General features: G+C 51.1%; 1 protein-coding gene across 7 annotated transcripts in view; it reads right to left on the bottom strand.

The window, feature by feature from the left end:
• The window catches only part of LOC133351816 (forkhead box protein P1-like), a 193,720-nt gene that overhangs the window by 15,561 nt on the left and 156,821 nt on the right, over window positions 1–21,338 (bottom strand). For all 7 annotated transcript variants that reach the window (XM_061567371.1, XM_061567369.1, XM_061567367.1 and 4 more), the window contains 5 exons: window positions 20,486–20,705; window positions 18,678–18,779; window positions 6,067–6,154; window positions 4,456–4,539; window positions 1,003–1,306 (listed from right to left, as the gene is read on the bottom strand). In XM_061567371.1, coding sequence (XP_061423355.1) covers window positions 1,003–1,306; window positions 4,456–4,539; window positions 6,067–6,154; window positions 18,678–18,779; window positions 20,486–20,705 — 798 coding nt within the window. The remainder of the gene's footprint in view (window positions 1–1,002; window positions 1,307–4,455; window positions 4,540–6,066; window positions 6,155–18,677; window positions 18,780–20,485; window positions 20,706–21,338) is intronic.

Genomic DNA, 21,338 nt, shown 5'->3' on the forward strand with positions numbered 1-21,338 from the left:
CGTCAAAAAGTTTCTTCCCCCACGTATGGACGCACGTAGTTATGTACAACTTCTTTCGCACCGTACGTGGCCAACCGTGCTAATCGGAGGTAGCCCACCGACAGAGCGATAATTAACCCTCGAGGCCATGGCAGGGACGTTCGGCCAGCCACGATCTATCACCTGCTGGCGAAGGCTTTCCCCCCAGAAAGCTGCCACCATATCTCACGGTCGTGCTCTGCAACGATCCACCTTGCTCCTACCCACGAGCGAGCCGATTTCATCGCTCCGTCCCTGCGGCGATCGACCTCTCGGAAGTAATTCACTCCTTTGGCTGCACTCCGTCATCAGTCTCGATCACCGGACGTCATCCGCCCCAGCGACGTATCCCTGCCCGAACCCGCTTGCTATTCTCAACGATCAATACGACGTCTCTGACTTGAATGCGTTCTCCAAACCACGTGCTCATCTTTCCGTCTCTCAGTGCAATTCCAAGCATGAACCTCCCCCACCCCCCCCCTCCACCTCACTTCTTTGTGCACTTTTGTTCGCTCTTCATCATTAACGTCCACCTTTCCGATAGACGTCATCACACACGTGCACTACACACCGACTAAACACTCCATGCACAATGTTTTTGCTGCTTTCCATCGTCAAAATTACATCTTTAGAAAGCACACCAAACCTGCTCTCGCGCCCACCCCTTCGATTCATCACGCGATCTCGACTCGCCTTCAATCATTGGCCCCAGGCCTATATGATGCTCGGCTGTATTTCCAGTTGTGTTCCTCCGGCAAATATCTACAGTTTTTGAGTGAAAATGGACGTAACTTTATTTTAATCGATTGGGATTACACAAAGCGATCATCGGCCCCTACTGGCAGACTAAGGCCAGGTGCTGAGCCATCAGCGGGGGCATGGGGGAGCGCGGGGAGGGGGGCATGGGGGGAGGGGCACGACGGCACGTAGCCAGTCGGCGCCACAGCACCGCCGGAGGGACGACCTCCCCACGCTGGCGCTCACCGCTCGAGAGGCAGCCGAACTTGTCGAGGTTGCGGCGCCGGATGGGCCCCACGGCCTGCATGGCCTGCATGGTGCTCTGCGTGAGCACGGTGAGGCCCTGCACCACCCCCATGCCGGAGCCCGGCGACACGGAGAGCCGCGGCGGCGGGGGCGGCGGGGCCAGGGGGGGCGGTGCCGACAAGGCCGCCGACGACGCCGAGAGGGCGGCGAGGGCCGCGGGCGGCCCGCACGGCGTGGGCGGCGTGTGCGGCGCCAGCGTCTTGCTCCGCGGTGGCGTCTCGGGGACCGACCGCGCCAGGTTCAGCTGCGACGGGCAAAAAACACGGGAAGGGAGGTGGGGGGGGACACGGAATGACGTGCGGGCGCCAGCCTAGCGGACGCTTCGGTACCCACACTTTACCCCGCCACACGCGGCCTGCCTGCACATCGATTCACTGCGGTGGATCCCACTTATCGGTGGACAGAGGCGGTGGGCGGTTGGAGGGAGAGAGGCGGGACGGGGGGAGGGGGACTCAGTATAGCTGCACCATTGTTTCAACTGCCGCCCCTGGGTGATGGAATCGAAGTTGTGACCGTTGGATTGCAAGCCCAGTGTTCTAAGCGTTTGTGCGCCGACTCAGAAATGAATTGGATTTACGTAACGTCCAGATGCGACCGCATCTCGAAACACTGACCGCCTACCCAATATGCTTTGCGCTAATTAAAGCATGCGGGAGGTGGGGACCGGTTTAACGGTGGTTTTCGCACTGCACTATGAACCTGGCGGCCTGCACGACGCAGCACAATTTGCGATGCGATTTGGGTTGATAAATGGTTGGCATGTAACGTGGGTGGCGTTGTCGTGTACCAACCTGCACTGCCCAGTATGGTGAAGCAGCATGGCCAAACAACCCCCATGACCGATGGAGGATGGGGAGGCCTTTATCCACCGGTGGATTGACAAGGGGCTGTAAATAATTATTATTGCGACAGCAGAAAGATCGAGGTTTACAGCAAGCGGAGGCCGACGGGTGGAGTTGAAATCTCAGTTCCATCACCATTGAAAAGTGGATATTTATTTGGATTTATTTACGCCACTGCCAATCAGCCCGCTAACGCCGCAATGCCTTCAAGAGTTCTTCAAGAGTTGCGACCCCTACGGCGAGTCTCTCATCATCTAGACTCCATCAGACGTCACGGCACCACCCTACCCCTCGCCCATTTTTTCCAGGATCTCTGAGATTCTCTCTCTCGTGTATTAACCTCAAGAGTTCCCCAATAAGCGCGGCGAGCCCACGCGTGTAGATGTTTCCTTCCTCTCGGTGACAGTTAAAGAGCTCCCTTGTGTTCATTTTAACTGGCCTGTGAATCATCGTGGAAGTTCTGTTGCAAGTTGCGCTCAGTGTGCAGGGGTACGACCAAGGGACTAGCTCATTGAGAAAATTCCCGGTGTCGCTGCATTGACACAGTCCAACCACGACCGGCAGCGCCAAATCAAGCACACATTTTTGTGCCCAGAGTTTACCGAAGGGAGGCCCAGACCGGGTTTCAGATTCCCATTGCTGCCGTCACTGTGCATATGCAATGAGTGAACCTGCGTTGCCAGGCATTGAAATGCAATGCGCTCCGATACACCCCCACATGAAACTCATTAACACGCGCACACACACCCAGCACTGGCTTGCAACACATCACACGCGTACACACACTACACACACAGCTTATCAAAGTTATGACCCCTTTCTCATAATGGCAGGGTATAAAAACGCAAGCATAAATTTCTAAGTTTTTATGTTTTTGGGTTATTTATTAGATCTGTAAATGTATGGCGGGGGAGTTACAAGCATTCGGTTTATTGTGGTGTGACAGCCCAGCCCTGCGGGTGGTCTAACTGCAAGGAAGGGCAACCCCTGACACTAATAGGTACCGGTTCACGCCCCACTGCCACCACCGCTGACGATGGTGTGCGCTGTGGGAATATTTTAACCGTCTCCGGAATAAATAAACAAAAATCCCTGTAATGTCATATTTTCCCACTAGAGGGTACGACAGAGCCTTCTGAACATTTGCCACCCGGCCCAACGGACGAATAAAAATAAAGAGTCGATCAATTTAAAGTATTCGTGAAATAACGTGCGGCCCTTTTGTCAATCAATGCTTCGAACGCGACACGGTGGCCTCGCTGTACGGACATCGGTGAAAGAGAGCTTCGCAACTCATCGGATTTCTCCACTACAAATAAATATTCAGATTCTGTACGTTGAACTTCTTTCGCACCGTACGTAGCCCAACCGTTCTAATCGGAGGTGTGCGACACAAAGTTCTTGACGTTTATATTTTTTAAAAAAACGTCACCGTTTCAACCGGCGGCCGATGAAAATGCGCGCAGCCTCTCTCGTGACACGCGCCGGTATTTGTACGGACGCGCGCGTAGGCACGATGAGGCCCATGGATAAGGACGCCGTGCGTGCGGTCTCAACGCCCGGCACACGAAGACGAAGCGCCGCAGATGAAATCAGGGACCCCCCTCCCCTCCACTCCCCCTGGCAAACTTCCAAGACTTCCGTCAACCAGAAACTTGTTTTGCAAAACAATGAATTTGCAGGAAAATAACGAGTGCGGCGAGAAAAAATAATAATAAACGCCGCCCCCCGCCCGCCAAAAAAAAATTCCGATGATTTCATCATTTGAGAGTTTGTTTCTGTTTTTAGCGGTGACATTTCCACAATCTTGAGTCTGCGCGCCGCAAACTCTGTTTGCAATGACGGTGCCACTAACCATCATCATCATAATCCTGCAGGGGTTGAAACAATTAGTACTATTTTGTTGGCAAGTCAAAGAGTGGATGTGCTTTGGGTAGACTCACCCCCAACCCAACGCCCCCTCCCCCCGCAGGAATGTGGAATTTCTACCACTGGCTCCCGGCAGCCAAACTTCCACAAGTTCACCTGCAGGCAAATCTAAAATACCTAGAAATTTGTGGTTTATAAAGTGAAACGACGGCATCGTCGTCAATCTTCCCATTATCATCAAAGTGGTTCCTGGAGAAAACCTTCCCGCTGATGCTTTGAAACTACGACGTCCTCTATTGCGTTTACAAAAGACACGACGAGTCGTTACTAAACGGCCGCGTGCCGCTCGGGCAGGACACGTCGCTAAGAAGCGACGGTGGTCTCGCGTCGGAAATCATCAATGGAGTGGCAGTCAACGGAGGAAATGCGCCTGAGAGGTGCGGAGCGGTGAAATCAGCTGCCGTGCGAGGTGAATGAATGCATCGTGAGACCGTGAGATACACCGAAGCCTTGGGGAGGCCTTCACCCAGCGGTGGATTGACAAGGGGTTGCAAGTGAGGATGACGACGACGATGACGTTTCATGCGTCGCATTAACGACGATGGCGTCTGGGGTGAAAGGAACACTACAAACGAAGCACCGCGTTTGTGTCTGTATAGGCCGTGTCTCGCGACTGCCTTACCGGCTGGATGCAGCTCTTCGACTGAGACTTGGAGACGTGAAGATGGGACATCATCGCCTCCAAAATTTCCCTCTCCTTCTCCAGCTGCACGCGGGCAAAGAGCGCAGCATGTTAGCATGGGAGCCGAGCAATGTACCCCGATTTCAATCCTCTCGATTGATCTTGTAGGTAGAGGGGCCTTTCGGCCTTCTGCGTGTACCCATGCAGCTATTTACTCAATCCACTGCCGGACTGTACCTACGTATGCATGTCGAACTTATTTCGCACCGTACGTACCCAACCGCGCTAACAGAACCTAGGCCCCCCACCCCCCCACGCCGTGCGGGTCGTAGTGGTCGGTGCGGGTCAGTGAAATGCGGGGGAGGAGAATAGTCGTTTGGAGCACGGCGGTGCGAACCACGTGGTACTGTAGCGCTGCCCCCTAAGGCCCCCTAAGGCCCCCTAAGGCCCCCTAAGGCCCGCCACGGAGCCTAATGACGACAGCCTCGTCGCGGTGCCCTGTCGTCTCAGCCCCATCCAGGACCAGCCACGCTCGGCGTCCAACACCCGACGGGGGTTGCGATATCTACGGGATCCTGTTTTATTTTTTGTCAGTATCAAACACGATAAAAAAAAAAAACTCTTTCGCCCGAGCTATTAACGCTTCAGCGTTTGCATCGTCCTTGTGGCGGTCGCCTGCTGCCGTTGTTTTGTTTTGCTCTTCTATAGCACCGGTGAGACGCAAAGCCATAAAAGAGGCTGTCTCTGGTGGAGGCAAATCAGTTTCAAGGACGGTGCGCAGATTATATCAAAGCATATTTGTTTGCATGTTTTACCACGAGCATGGGTAGTAAACGCAGACCTGATGTCTTGTAACAGGCATCGATTTGGTGTTTGAACATCTTAACACCTGCATTATTGCCAGAAAGGGTAAAGAGATTGGACTAATTATGGGTGATTCAAATCACAGGATGCATCGTATCCAGTATAAACACACATGTATGTATTGTATATTTGTGAATGCATGCTTGAATAAATGCCACATATATGCGAACGTGTATAAACTAAAAATGTATAAACACTGCATGGCATATGTCAATAAACTCATGGTGCATGTACGTTGTTTAAGCAAAAACACATGGATACCCAGACTGCACACACGCAGATACACATGTATAGCCACACGCACACCACGAGCCTCCATAGTTGGGCTACGTACATGGCTGTTAGCGAGCACCTATTAAGGTAGGGGCGGCACTCAAGGTAGCGGCGTGACCAGCTTCCTGCGCGTGAGGTGCCGATGTTAGCGGGCTGCACCTGGGGCACTCATTTAAGGCCGACTCGACCTAGGGGAGGCCCATTCCAGATTCAGATCCCAATCAGAAGGCTGCTGTGGGAAGTCAACAGCGGATTTCCTAAGGATAGACTCGTCCCTGCCATCAGAACGCGGAATCCCCAGCCCTGGCTCAGGGCGGTCAGCAGGAGATGAGCAGCACCTCGTTGCTCATGTGAGCGTCAGGAAATCGCTCTGTTATTGTGACTCCCACACGCACGCGCACAAATGCACGCGCGCAGATGCACGCACGCACACGCACGTGTGCACAGGCGGGCATGATGGGCGTGCATACACACCTGTATCTCCAGCTGGTGCACCACCTGCATCTGCACGCGGCACTGGGCGGCGCTCCGGTCGTCCAAGCCGTGCTCGCTGTGCAGGTGCCTGTGCAACACACACGCGCACACACGCACGCACACGCACGCACGCACGGACACGCACAAATGCACACGCACAAGCACACACACGCACGCACACGCACGCACACGCACGCACGCACGCACACACACAACACGTACGACCCTTGTTTAGCATGGCTAGAGACAACTGGGGCAAAGCGGTGTCAGCGAATGCCCGTTGTGTCTGCAAGGAGAACATTTAGGTTCTCCTTGCAGACACAAGGTTCGAGCCGAGTGTGGCTGTGGATTAAATTTGTGAACGGCTCGCCATCCAACCACCGCTTGTATGTGCGTGTGTATGCTTGAACTTCTTTCATACCGTACGCAGCCAACCGTGCTAATCGGTGGTGCGGGTGAAGGACGACAAACTAAACACAAAAAAGCAGCTCGAAAGGAATGAGCTTTAAATCGATATGCAGAGAGGCAGACAGAAAACACAGCTCACGCAGGATACGTTTCAGTTAAGTGCACACACGGACAGCCCTTCTTCATCAAGCCGCTGCGGATCGTGGGGGAGTTAATTCACTGCACCTCGCCACGCTGCTCAGTACAGATTGGTTAAAGGTGGAGAGCACAGGCGTGGGACCGCAATGGGTGTCTCTGGACTGCCCCCTCCTCTATGCACACCGTAGGCACCCGAAGCTGCCCGATAACGCGCCGCTCTCTCCAGGTGTCGCGGGCTCGTGGTCGCCCGCACGGGTGCCATCCGTGCTCAAGCCCGCTTAAGCTTCCGCGCGACTGTGAGAGATCGGGTGAACGCCAGGTGTTTTTGATCGGAGGCTGAGGATACTTTTTTTGCGTGCGCACCGATTGTGTGCGTATGCGTACGGGCGCTAATTGCGCACGGCTGAGCTTCGCGGCTGTGCGTGGCTATTTCTCTGTCCACCAATCCTGGTCGAGAGACGGGAGAGACAACTTAGCTTGTGTACTTTTCCCCTCTGACAAAAAGGCAGTGTTTACGAATGACGGCGGTGATGATGATCGAGCATTTTGAGGACAGACAAGACATTCCAATGCCACGGTCTGACGGGCGATGATAAACGACGCTTGAATGTACAGACAGGTTGATTCGAGAGAAGAAAAAAACCCATCGGCATTTCCTGAAGAAGTGCATTGTTGGTCATCTTTGTCTTTGGTCACCATCAAAATAGATTTGAGTGAATGTGATGATCGACTGACAGCAGCAGCGACTGAAAACAACTGCGTACCGGCTGCAATGGCCGTATGCACGTACGCACACTGGCCGCGTCATTGTAACGCACACTCGTGTCTAAGTTTGTAAAGGTATGGTTTTTCCAGCCTTGCGCTATTATGCTGTTGCGATGGGGGCTATTCTCGTTGTTGATAGATCTGATATACGTAGGCGAACAGGTACAGTAGCACACCTTTAAGGGAGTTTACAGGAATAAAAACCCATAAATATATATGTCTGTTGAAATTCTTTCGCACCGTACGTAGCCAACCGTGCTGATCCGAGGTGCGGGCGGAATTGCATTGCTATTATTTATTATCAGAGAAAAGCATCGGCTGAGTCTTAAGACTGTAAGCTGTAAGGTCATAGTTCAAAAGTTTTCTTGAATGTCTTAAATGCGAGAAGAAACCGCAGATACCAGGGGACCACCGATATGCATCACATTCCATCAATTGGTAACGAGTCGGTCAGCATCCTACTTGCTGTACTGCCTCCTGCAAGTGCCTCGCTACTCGCACAAGCGTGTGGCGGTCTCGCGCAACTTCATGATCTCTGCGCGATCCATCATCCCCGTCTCCACGGACAAACATTAAACAAGGTGGCAAGGAAGACAGATGACCATGAGTTTCACAACCGCGCTCTCAATAACGGCTGGGGTTCCACTTCTGTGGCAGACCAGTGCTTCTCAGCTCCAGTCCACGCCCCACCTCTCCATAGTTCAGCTCTTGCGATTCTCCAAGTCATTTCAACTCAAATTAAGGCACCGCACACCGTATGCACCTGATGATTGGTAATCACGAAACGGTGTACTGTACTGGGCACGAAGTCGGGAGTTGAGAAACACTGACCTACACGGAATTTAAGTCAAAGTTGCATATTTGCTGAACAATCAGACTACTAAAAACTAAACTATTAGTATTTTACCAGGTAAGGCCTAGTCGAGCTATATAGCTGTTTTCGCCAAAGTGGCTTATCGTGTGGAAATTTATTAGAGCCAAATACTCTGAATGCACGTTTCTAAATGTGGAGGGGAAAACCGGTGGACCCGGAGAAACATCCAGGCGAGCACAGGGAGAACATGCAATATCCAAATATGCAGGCGTCAGGGTCGGGATCGAACCCACGACCTCCTGTATACCAGACGAGGTAGTTAACATATCCTAGCCACCGTGGCGCCAATCAACAATGCTCCACTGCAGTAGTTTTATTTATTCAGACCGGGCCCCATCATTCAGACGGCAGGAGTGCAATCATCAATATCGTCTGGTTGGGCCATCATTACACTGCATGCGCTTAACACGCCTGACTGCTGGTGAAGACCCAAAAAGCCGGTCCAGAAATTGCTCAAACAAACAAAAGTCTGGAAAGGCCAACAGGATGATAGGCTTAAAAAAAAAAAGTATTTATTTGTGGTGTCTATTTTTAACAAGCTGACGAGCCCTCACATCAAGGGGGCTCTGTGCAAAACCACTCACGCGTGGAAAATAGGCAAATGCCCACACAAACGGACGCGCACGTGAGTCGAGAGAGATAACGCAAACGCGCGCGCTAACCGCGGTGGCACGCACAGCATGATGTGACGGTTTTTTTTCATGAGAGCACTTTGTTCAAGGTGCCTTCCGCTGCCGATATTGCCCAGGTGCCCGTGCGGGTGTTGGGCATGAGCATTGGTGAGCTGTGGCGAGTTTCGCAGTGACAGGGCTTAAGGAGGTTTTGTAGCTTTGAAAGAAATGTGATGTGTCCATATAGTTCATCAGTGGGCTCCTTATCTCTCTTCTATTGGTAGGGCGCCACGATGGATAGATATTAACTCCCTCGCCTGGTATGCAGGAGGTCATGGGTTCGATCCTGACCCTGACGATCCCTGTATCTTTGGAGTTTGCATGTTTTGCCCGTGGTCATGTGAATTTTTCTCCGGGTTCTCCGGGTTTTCCCTCCACATTTAGAATCAACACGCGTTTAGAGTATTTAGCCGCAATACATTTCCACGTGATAAGCCACTTCGTTGATCTATCATTTGTGGCCAGGTCTCTTCTGAAAAAGAGCTATGTTGCTGAGTGGGCCTTACCTGGTAAAATAAAAAAAAATGTTTACTGCCATCCATAATAAAGTTTGTTTGGTTTAGATCGCGTAAATATAAATGTGTCGTTAACCCACCGCCACCCGACACAGCCCGAAACGTCGCCTACGATATATATCTATATGATAAAACCATTCACAGCCTCAGCTGTATTGAGAAGTGCGTGCGTTGAGTTTTTGTTGTTGTTAACTGTCTTTGTGCACCAATGCAGCAGCATCACAGAGATAATTAGTTTGACAGGATAACACTCGTCTGCTCGCTTGAGCCCATTAAGGATCGCTCTCCTGTAAAATATCACAAAACAAATGAGGATTTCTCAATAAATGCACACGTGGAGTAAAAATCCGCTTGTAAGCAAGAAGCGCCATAAATCAAATGTTGTTTTTTTATTGGCGAGCATGTAAGCTACGCAAGGCATTAAATTAACGTTAAAATGTAAGTTATATGTGAGCAAGCAACTGCTGAAGTCGTTTAAGAAATGCAATATTTCTGGACTTTTTTTTCTCTCTCTCTGCAGAACCGCTACAACGGCAGCAGCAGGCTGCACGAAGCCAACATATTTATTTACCTCTTTAAAGAACGTCAAAGGTAACATTTGCCAGGATTATTTGCCATGGGCTTTCATAAATAAAAGCACATGTAAACACCGCTATTAAACGATTCTTAAATAACTAGTGACAATACAATTAGAACCCGCCGGTGAGTTTTATATTTTGTGCGTTTTTTTATTATAGTTGCTAGAAATAAATCTAGGCGCAGATTCAAAATAAGTAACGTTCAAATCTCTGACTTCGTAGTGCAGTACGCCAACCACTTCACCACCACTCCCATCGCATAAACGTATAGGAATCATGAATCTATTCTTATGCGAGTGATTTTATGCACGTAGCGAGAGCGTTAGAATTGATATTCGCCGATCAATCTACGTATTATTGTGTTGCCTCCGAAACGTCGTGATTTTTATTTTATTTTCTTTTTCTTTTACTTTTATTAATTTACATTTTTTACCTACGTGACTTTAACGAAAAAACCTAAGAATATGAATCCTTGCAGTCACGAAAGCTTCAAATCTAGAACTACGTATTATCGTTACGTGCCTACTTATACGTGAGGGACCTTTGTTTAATTTGAATTTTCACAAGTCCATGTCAACCAGAATGCGTGCAAGGCTTTGCTTGGGTTATAAGTCAACTGCTGAGGGCTAAATACGCCTACTCACGACTCCTTGTATCTATGTATGCAAAATAAGAATAGGTTTTACCCTTTCTGGTAATACAACAGCTGTTAAGATGTTCAAACACCAAATAGAAACCTTTGGCAAGGAATCAAGTCTGCATTAAGCACACACACACACTCTACTCGTGGTGAACAGGCACACAAACACGCTCTCATGATATATATGCAATGTCTTTGAGACGGATTGGCCTACATCAGAGACAGCCTTCTTTATGGCCTAGTCTCATCCATTTTCAGACAGGAGAATGCATATATTATCACGGTTTGTTTGCATGTTCACCACAAGGGCGTGTGGTTAATGCAGACGTGATTCCTTGCAAAAGGTATTTATTTGTTGTTTGAACATCTTAACACCTGCTGTTTTATTGGCAGAAAGGGTAAAAACCTATTCTTATTTTTCATACTTTGATACTGGCAAAAAAGTCCCATGATATCGTTGTATGGATGTTGAACTTCTTTCGCACCGTACGTAGCCAACCACAATAATCGGAGGTGTGCGGGAAAGACAATAAACTAAACACAAAAAGCCGTTCTAAAGAAATGAATTTTCAATCTAACCGTTCTCAGCACCCGGCACGGAATATAGGAAATACATTTAATACAGATCTTGAATTACATAAAAATACAAGGTCTGGCGCAAAAGATCTTCAGGGCCAACGCTGTTCATGCCACCACATTTTTTTCTCCGGCCCCTCCAGGTATTTCCCTCCACATTTAGAAACATGCAATTAGATTTATTTGGCTGCTATAAATGCCCACGTGAGGACAAGCTACTTCGTTGAGCTATCATTTGTGGCCGCTTCTGAAAAATCACTATAAAGCGCAGTGGGCCTTACCTGGTGAAATAAAAAGAGTTTAGTTTTAGTTTAGTTATTTATTGTTCGCTATTTGCTAACCTTTACTATACTTTGCACTCCTATTGATATTTTTATATTGTTTGTTTTAATAGCTCTCCGGATTTCTTCAGGATAAATTATTCTGATTCTGAAGATACCGAGCTGACTGCGTTGGACGTTCCTTGCTGATGAGCACATATTTTTTTTTCTTTCTGCGACATGAGCAGACGATTCCAGACAAAGTCACGTACAGCTCAGATGTCTGCTGTTTGATAACACAGCACAGGTTCAAGGTTTATGTCAACACAGCCGCCTCGTGCTCGTGAGCGCTCGTAGTTTTTTATTTTACAACCCCAGCGCTCCGTGTGCGTTCAGACCGCGCTCGGCCTGAAACAACTCGGGCAGGGGGGAATTAAAAAGCGACAAAAAAATTTAGAACTCTCCCCCCCCCACCTCAACCCCCCCCAACCCACCCAAACATTTTTATTCCAAACGCAGCACACTAAACCAAGCAACGCAGCAAAAACCCTGCGCTGCGTCTGAAAATAATCTAATCGGGAAATCTGCGCCTTGCTAAAATAGCAAAATGCACGTACGCGGTACGGACTTGTTTGCGTTTGGCTGAGAATATTACAAAGTGGAATTTCCCGTCCGAAATGAACAAAAATCAGCATGCGAGATTTTTTTTTCTCTCTCTCTCTGTTGGGCGAGCACGAAATGCATCTCTCTCTCTCGCTCTCTCCCCCCTCCTTAATTCCCCGCACCGCTCTCTCTCTGTCAGTCTGCCTCGCAACTGGATTAAAGCTCCCTGGGTTTATTTATTTTGCTAGGACACACTTCACCGCCGCCATCCCCCCCCTCCACCCCCGATGCCGCCCGCCGACCCGCGCCATTCCGGTGGCAAAAGGACAACCAGTCTGCGACTTCCCTCACCTCAAAGTGCCCCCTGAGCTCAGCCGTTCCCACCGCGTGAGCTATCATCCCACAAACCCCGCGTGGGCCACATCGTGAACACGCGCACCTGGCTGGGGTTTGGACTGACACAAGAGCTCCCGCTTTCACGTTCGCACCTCCGATTAGCACGGCTGCGGCTACGTGCGGCGAGAAATAAATTCAACATACGTCAAGTTTAGGGTAATGTGGTGGTGGTGGTGGTGATGGCAGCAAGGGGAATAATCAAGTGTTGTTCCTCGGTAAAGCAAGGTACCCTGGGCTGCGCGGCATGAACCAATTAGAACTGTCATCATGGGCTCAAATAAATCTACGGCAGATTTAAACGCGGGGTGGAGCGATGGCGCGCAGTGGTTACCACACCTCTGCTAAGGACCCGAGTTTGAGTCCCGACCTCGACTGTTGCGCAGCAAAGGTACAGACTGCACGCACGCGATGCCTCAAAACGTGACAGCATCGCGAGACACTCTACGGCACTCAGGACCTGGCGACCTGAGTTCGATCCGAGGGCCAAGGCTAACATCAGTGGCAAGCGATAAGCAAACTGGTCCGGAGTGGCACCTTCACCGAGCCACACCGACTCGCGTGGTGAAGTACTGTGAAACGGCCGGCCCTTGTGAGCGACATGGTGTGCGGAGACCTTCATCCGGCAGTGGAGTGAGATTGTGTTGTCAATGATCGTCGCCGGATTTAAGAGAGGAGCAGACACTTTTCAAAGCAAACGCTCGAGGCGGCGGGTGGCTCAGCCAAATGTGCCGAGGTCCTGGCTCCGTATCCAGGCGGCTACCGATGAAAGTGGACTGAATGTCTGGTGTCAGTCCGGCCACCAATAAATGCACACACACATAAAAAAAAACTAAAATCGTGATAAAATTTGGTTCAAGTACTTAATGTCAATAAAACCCTAGCTCCGAGAAATTAATATCAAGCTCTCAAACTAATTTCATTTCATCAGGTTAGGCCCACTAAGCTATATCGCTCTTTTTCAGACGATATTAGTTTGACGGTCATGCAATGGACGTAAGAAGTGCTGCCTCCTTTGTGTCGATACGAGATCACTGAAACCGATGACAGAAGAGGTGCTGCGACATCTCCTTCCACCGACAATTCGTTACTCTGGGAGAGTTCCCGATGGATTCTTGGCCTCACGCCACGACGCCCATAGCGCAATGGGGCTAAATTCAGGAGTAAAGAGACGTAAAACCGACTTAAGGTTTGACCCCTTTTCCCCCGGAATTCACGCGACATTAACGACAATGGCATGACTCCAGCAGCGTCCCTCTGGGAGGGTTTAGGTCACGCTCGGTTTTTTCCCGACTGCGGAGTGCTGGGAAGCGAGCAGCGGACGGTGAGAGTCACTACCAATGCCCGCGTCGTAATAATTTTCCGCCACTCAAGACAATAAAAAAAACACTTTTCGGGGGAGTAGGCGTTTCACGACACCACCTTGCAGCAAGGCTGCCGATAATTAATTTTGACTGCACATTAAATGGGCGTGGCAGCTGCCACATCCCTGGCGGAGCCGTCCATCACCGATTTAAAGCTTTCGTGACTGCAGGGATTCATCTTCTTGGTTCTTTCGGTAAAGTCACGTCTTTTTATTATTTTATTATTTCCCTTCTACGTGACTTTATCGAAAGAACTAAGAAGATGTCCATCACCGCTCGAGATTTAAAGGGCTTGTGCCGTACACAAGGCGGCAATTTCGCTTACGGCTGCCTGACCCAATGAGAACATAGCCAGGTAGCTGGCTAAGCTGCGTATTGGCACAAGCTCTTTATTCAACCACCTGCGTTCTCCACAAAAAAAAATACAAAAATCAATCAGCCCTGAAAATGAATTAATGGCAAAATAAAAATGTGCAGGGGATCGTGGAGAGAGATGGTGGTCCTCCAGGGATATGTCCCACCACTGGCCGGAGCCAGTGGGGGGGGGGTGGCACGTGCCCCCCAAATGATCCGATCGAAATCCCTAATTTCGATCCGATCATTGGGGTTTATGTTTATGAGTAATAAATCGACATTTTGCGACCCCCACTGCCACTGTGTAGCATATTATTATGTGCCAGGAACTCTATGAGATGATAGGACAATAGTCTGAGTCCATAATTGGCAATAAGTAACGGCAAAGCAGTTATAAGTCACTCACAGAATTGTGGCAAGTTGCGTATACAGTCCACGACTTCCCTGAAGCTTCAGCGAGCGCGATGCCGATCACACAACGCGGTTCGAATTCGACCCTCGATCGATGGCTGCGCCATCGCCGCACACGCGTCGAATAAAAAGCAAGGGACTAGTCCTTACTCACTAACAACTCCTCTATCATTTTTCATTGCTGGAGGGGTTGCCCCCCCTACCTGAAAATCCTGGCTCCGCCATTGCGTCCCACGGAAACCCAGAGACTGCCTGGAGAAGGTGGCGGCCCTGAGGCTCGGACTCAGGATCGGCGCCACGGTTGTTACTTGCAAGGGGCTCAGCATCTTAACTTACATAGATTTATACAAGGCCTTAGTCCATGGAGCTTTACAATAATTATCCCACACCTCTGATGACCGCGTTGAGCTAAGCGCGGCGCGAAAGAAGTTAAACATACATACAATTATAAAATTGTACGTGAGATGAAAGTCGTAAAAAAACGTGCTGTTATTAAAAGTGGTGGGTGTAGCTGAGGTGACAGAGTAAGGAGGACAGGTGGGAGTGGTGAAGGAGAGGTTGGGGTAGTGTGGGACAAGTCACAACAACTGCCGAAGACAGAGCGCCCTGCGGTGTCGGATTGTCCATCTCGCGGCCAACCCTCAGATCGAGGAAAACTCGAAATGGAAGAAACCGGAGGTGCTAAACAGAGCCAGGGGCTGGCAGCCCACGCCTCTAATCGGTGGATCCTACAAATTCGTAAAGATCCCAATCCACAAGCGTTGAGCGAGTGCCCATCTGTACTGGAATTGAGTTTCTACCCCCGCCGCGTGCGGGGGTTATCTCCGCACGTGTAAACACTCGTGAATGGAGTTGGCCAAACATCTAAACACAGGACCCCAGAGCCTGGGCAACTGTTGGCACCGGTTCTGACCGTCTCAGGTGTCCCTCGTGCTTCCGTATGAAAAACCGCTGCACGTTACAAATTCTACAGATCTGTGATGTAACATTTGAATGAGTGAAGCTGGATAAAAGAAAACAATGATTCACCTTAATATAATATAAAAAGCCAGCACAATTCTGGAAACAACCGTACGAACCCTCACAAAAGCCTCCCACACGTCCCATGCAGTGTTTCCGAATTGCAACTATAATGTGGAGGGGTTTCTAAACATTCGCTGCAACACAAAACAAGGAGCCGTTGGGGGCTCTTCCCCCGCTCCGCGATCCTCGCGAGCGCTCCGCTTGAACTTGTAAGAAACGACACGGTTGCCTAGGCACCCGTAAAACAAACCGCGTACGGAGAGGGCCGTTTTCGCGCTAATTGTGTGAACGAGCGAGCGAGAACGAGCCGGAGGCTTTCATTGCCCCCGCTAGCGCAAGCCGTCTTTGTCCCCTCTTTGTCCCCGCTGGCGTGCGACCGAGGAAGCGGTGCGCGTCTGGCGAACGTTGCAGTATACGCGCGCGAGACGTTCTCTCGCTGGCAGTAGAAAGTACCAACATTACAGCGTCGCGCACCTCCACGTTAATATTTCGGCGGTGGGGGCTAAATTGCTTTTCGTGCCGAGAGAGTTAAGAAGGAAATCCATTTTGCTACAACAGTTATTACGTCACATTCAGCCAATTCTGATTTAGTTTGTTTTATAAATGGCGTGTGACATACAATGGCAGCCATTTAACTTTAATTATGGGGGGGTGGGGTGGGCGGGGTGGGGGGGGTTTAACCCCCCCCCTCCCCGCCCACCAGGTGTGCCTCTGTACATTCACGTAAATAACGGGGAGGGCTTTTAGTTTGAAAGGATGGCCTCATGGTGAGGACAGCGATGGTGCCGCATTAGAGGTCAGCCCAGGCTCCTCCTCGACATTTCACATTTTGCAGTCGGCGACGCCGGACCGGAGGAAAATGAGGAAACAGAAGAGAGTTGCGTCCCGAGGGTAGAAGAGACATTTGGGTTGATTTTCGACGTTGCTCCACCCCCCTTGGGATGAGTTGTTGCGGGACAGATGTTACGGCGGCCTCACAGAGACTCTTGTTTTGCAGTTTACTGCGCATGAAAAATGTGCAACTCTGGCCATGACGCGGTTAAAAAAAAATGGGCCTGGCATTGTGAGCAACATAACGGGATCTTTCACTTACATGTAAATACACAAAGGGCATACCAGAAATTTTCAAAAAAGATACAAAAAATCGCCCCGATCAAATAGCTTATTTTAGAACCCCATCTCGAGTACAAAGAAGCATGGAGAGAAGCATTCTTCGAATTATCCCGACAGACAACGAAGAGAAATGTGCGATGAAGAACGTGTGCACGTCAGAGATATCGTACTGACCGTCGTCGCACGCACGTTGAACTTCTGTCGCACCGTACGTAGCCAACCGTGCTCATCGGATGCCGTCAACAAAAGTACGTGGGCTCGAGCAGGACGCGTCGCCAAAAGGGATGACGGTCAAGGCTAAGAACGGAGCTGGAGCCAAAGGAGGGAACGCGCCCGAGGAATGTTCGCGGAAGCGATAGAGCGACGACATCATCTCGCGTGCAGGAGCTAGATGGGGCCGTCGCATCGTGGGGCCGACGCCTCCCCCTGCGCGGAGAGACACGCGCCGGCGACGGGCGCGCGTGGCGCATCGCTCCCTCACTCACAACAACAAAAAACTCTCAAACAAAAAAACCAACAAAAAAACTTCGCGGTGCTGCTTCGCGAGCGAGCGTCCATCATTACGGCGCCGCTCGGGAGGGGGGCCGCTTGCCCGCTCCCCAGGAGAACGGCGAACGGTGGCAACCACGGCGGCCGTAATGACCGCATCTTGCGCTAGCGATTAAACGATTTAATTAGGATTAGCCTCTGCGCAGGCAGCCACCGAGCCTTGCTAATTAATTGGCAGGGTTTCCGCAGGACAGCACAAAGAGAGGCTCTTGTCGACGGGGGTCTGGGGGGGTAGTTGGCGGTGGGGGTGGAGGGAAGATGAGACTGGCTTTGCCAAGCGGTGTGTCTGCGCGTGTGGTTACGGTCGCTGTGTCAGCGTCTGTCGCGATGCGCGGCTATTGGCCTCTCGAGTTGGCAGAGTGAAAATTCAGTCGCGGTACAGAAGCATTTTTACTTGCTTTCCGCCACCTGGGTTATACCTGGGCCTCTGCACATCATAAAAGCAGCGATGGGAAATAAGTTAATTATAATCTTGGTAGAGTTACTCACTGCCCCGCACCGAATGCCTTGCACTCGCGGAACGGAGACGGTGGCGCTACGGTGTGCACCGCACTCAGGGTTCGCTTGAACGTGAGTGGCCGGTTGTGTCTGCACGTTGCATGGTGGTAGGAGAATATCATCCGTCAAAACCTCACCACTCGCAAAATGGCACGGACCGAGTCCTCCACACGGGTGGAGGAATCAACGAGTCAAGTTCGTGGGAATAGTGACCACGGTAGGAGCAGCAATAGAAGAGATAAGGAGGCCACTAATGACCAAGACAGACACATCACATACTTTCAAAGCTACAAAACCCCTAAGCTGGTAACTGCGAAACTCACCACAGCTCGCCAAATACTCATGCCAAAATCTATCCCTGGGCAATATTGCCAGTAAAATGTCCTGTGTGTATTTTTTTACTTCTGACGCACCATATGTAGCCAACCGTGCTAATTGAAGGCACGGGGGAAGGACAACTAATTAAACACAAAAGCAGTTTTAAAGAAATTAGTTTGTCAATCTAGATGATTTAAAAGTGCACAGCTCCAGTGCCTTGCTAATATCAGAAGGAAAAGCGTTCCAGCGGGCCGCAGAAACGCACCCAAAAGCGCACGATGCGTTGGCCGTCTTTGTTTGATGGCCAGCCAAAACCCGCTGCTACTCCGAGCATGGCCGGAGTTCGCCTGATGGTTTAACGCTCCTTGATGAGAATAGCACGTAATCGTGGTTCGTTTGTTGAAAGCATTTTGCGTGTGTAACGAGTGCAACCTCAGCAGTAGCGATATAAGAGAGATGATGAGGAGGAGACGCGACCGGCCGCCGGCGAGAAGGAGAGCAAGCGAGCGACGAGCTGAGAGTGTTTCACCGTCGCTGCGTGCGCACTGCGCGGTACTCACTGCAGGAACTGGGAGTACTCCTCGCAGAGGGCCTCGCAGCCCGGCCACTTGCACACGCCATGGCGGTAGAGCGGGTGGCCCGGCGAGTCGTCGCTCAGCGAGCTTCCGGGCGGTAGCGGCGCCGGCGGCACAGGCAGGACACGCGCGCGCGCACACAGTCAAAGACAAGAATCGCCCGTGTAGCCACAACAGACTTTTTGGGGCAAGTGCTGTTTGCGAACACCGATGAGGGCTGGCACAGTACAAACGATGGGGTGGGTGGCCAGCACCAGGTAATAATTTGAGGCCGAGTTGACCTAGCGGAGGCCCAGGACTGGTTCAGATAATCGTCACTGGTGTTGGCTGTGAGCACGAATCGAACTCGGGTCGCTGATTTCTAAGCGAAGCGCGCTAACCGCTACACTACCGCTTCCCATAAACACATAGACATGCATACAAACAGAATAACACAAACACACGGACACATACATACAAGACACAAACAGTTCAGCTGCGAACTTAAATCATTTAACGCAACTATGACTCAAGGACAACCTCAAAGCTTCGCCTAAACCCTGACCGCAACGCTGGCCCCAATGCCCTAACCCAAGCTATCTTCCGTCGCTCTGACAGCGCTGCCACCATCGCTCCCGTTGCCGCCCACTTCACGAACACGACTCCTCCACCCATTGTGAGGACTGGGTCCACCAGACTTGATTTGTAACTTTGATCCTTACCCGTGTCACCTTTGATAATCCGTTACAACTCTGGCGTTTTGGGCCTGTTTTTTTGTTTAGACCTAGCACTACAGCAACAAAAAACACAAAGCCATGGCCCACCGCTCGAAGCTAAGCGAGCGGTGCCATTCTGAGCATCGACTGCGGAGCGACATAGGTTGGCTAAATCGCTTTTCTGGTTCTTCTGGACGAGGAGCCTCTGCGGGGCTTTGTCTGGGGCGAGGCGGGCAGGCGCGGTGTCAAGCAGCGGTGAGAAAACTCTCGCGATCGCATTTGTCCCGGTTTGTCCAATCACGTTTGTCCGGCTTTGACCGACCGTGATTTGGCGCGGAAGCCGGGTTGGAGAAAGACGCGCCACGAGCTCCAAGCAGTTTAACACGTAGGCTCCCGCGACCAATATTATTCATAGTAAAGGTTTTTGGGTTAGATCGCGTAACTATAATGTGTGGTAACCCTCCACCACCCGACACAGCCAGTGAGGTTTGTCACGTAAACAACGCGCCAATTAATTTACTACTTCAGCCCACTGGCGTGTTGGAGAGTAAATCCACAACATTCACAATTTGATCTCCAAGCGTTCTATTCAGCCGTAATTGGGTTGTTATTATTTTTTTAATGCACACTGTACGGTTTACCCCAGCTGTCCTCGGGTGGGTGATGTAATCACAAAGTCTGTTTCATTATTATCATTATTATTATTGTCATCATCATAAGCAGCAGCAGCCGTAGCAGCCATAATCTATCCACTGCTGGATGAAGGCCTACCCAGAGAAGGAGAACGCCGTGCTGGCGAGGGGAACGGGCACAGGCCTGCCCACACGTGGACTGCCATCGCTTAAATTCGGTCACGCACACACGCACAGCCGCACTTCCACAACCACCAAATATATCAGACGCAAGCCAAACCGGGACCCATTCCTGGAACCGTCCACCATGGCTCCGTTTGTTGCCTGCCTACTTCCCAGAGCCGCGCAAACTTCGGGACACACGGGACACACGGTGGCGACGACGACGGTTGACGACGGCGCGGACAAACCGGGCGCCGTGTTGGGCCGGGCCGGAGGCGGCAGTGGGGGGGGGGTCGGCACTCACCCGTCCTTGCCGTGCGCCGCCGTCTGGCCTTGCCCGTTGGTGAGCGGCGAGCGGAGTGGGCTGGGTGTGGGCCGCATGCCCCCCAAGCCGGGCATCTCGGGGCGGCCGTTGGCGAGCGTGGGGCCGTCGTCCGCCTGCGCCGGGCCGCCGTGGCCCCCCCCACCGGCCTGCGCGCCCTGAATCGCCACCAGCTCCTTCCACAGCTCGGCCGACACTAGGCCTGGGGGGGTGGGTGGGGTTGCAGACAAAAGTCGAGACAGTATAACATAACAAAAGGTGAAGGTGTAGCCATGCAATTCCTTGCTCATGCCACCGCTGGCAGTATTTGGCCGACAATTCCAATCTGGTCAGATGTATGCATGTAGCCAACCATGTTCATCGGAGGTGCGGGGGAGGGACAATAAACCTAGCACAAAAAACTGTTCTAAAGAAAGTAGTTTTCATTCAAGATTATTTAAAAGTGCATAGTTCCAGTGGCTTCTTAATAGCACATGGAAGAGCGTTCCAGACGGCCGCAGTGACCGTCTTTGTTCGATGGCTCGCCAAAAGCCACTGCGAGGCTGACCGGAGTTCGCGTGATGGTTGAAGAGAGGTGAGGGTACCCACCTCTCCCAAGGCTTTACGCCACCACCTGCCGATCGACTTCACTGTGGTGAACCCATTTATACCGCTGGCTGGGACAGAGAGGTGGGATGATTTAAGATACTTGCTTCATTGTTTTCAACGTCCGTGCGCGGTGATCGAGTGGAACCGGCGACCTCTGGATCGTAAGTGCAGTGCAGTGTGCTACCCATTACACCGTGGCAGCATCCCTTGCGCACATAGTAAACCCCGGTCAAGAATCTGGATACTC

This window comes from Lethenteron reissneri, chromosome 38, assembly GCF_015708825.2.
Source record: "Lethenteron reissneri isolate LAM-NWPU_2019-01 chromosome 38, ASM1570882v1, whole genome shotgun sequence".
Lineage (NCBI taxonomy): Eukaryota > Metazoa > Chordata > Hyperoartia > Petromyzontiformes > Petromyzontidae > Lethenteron > Lethenteron reissneri.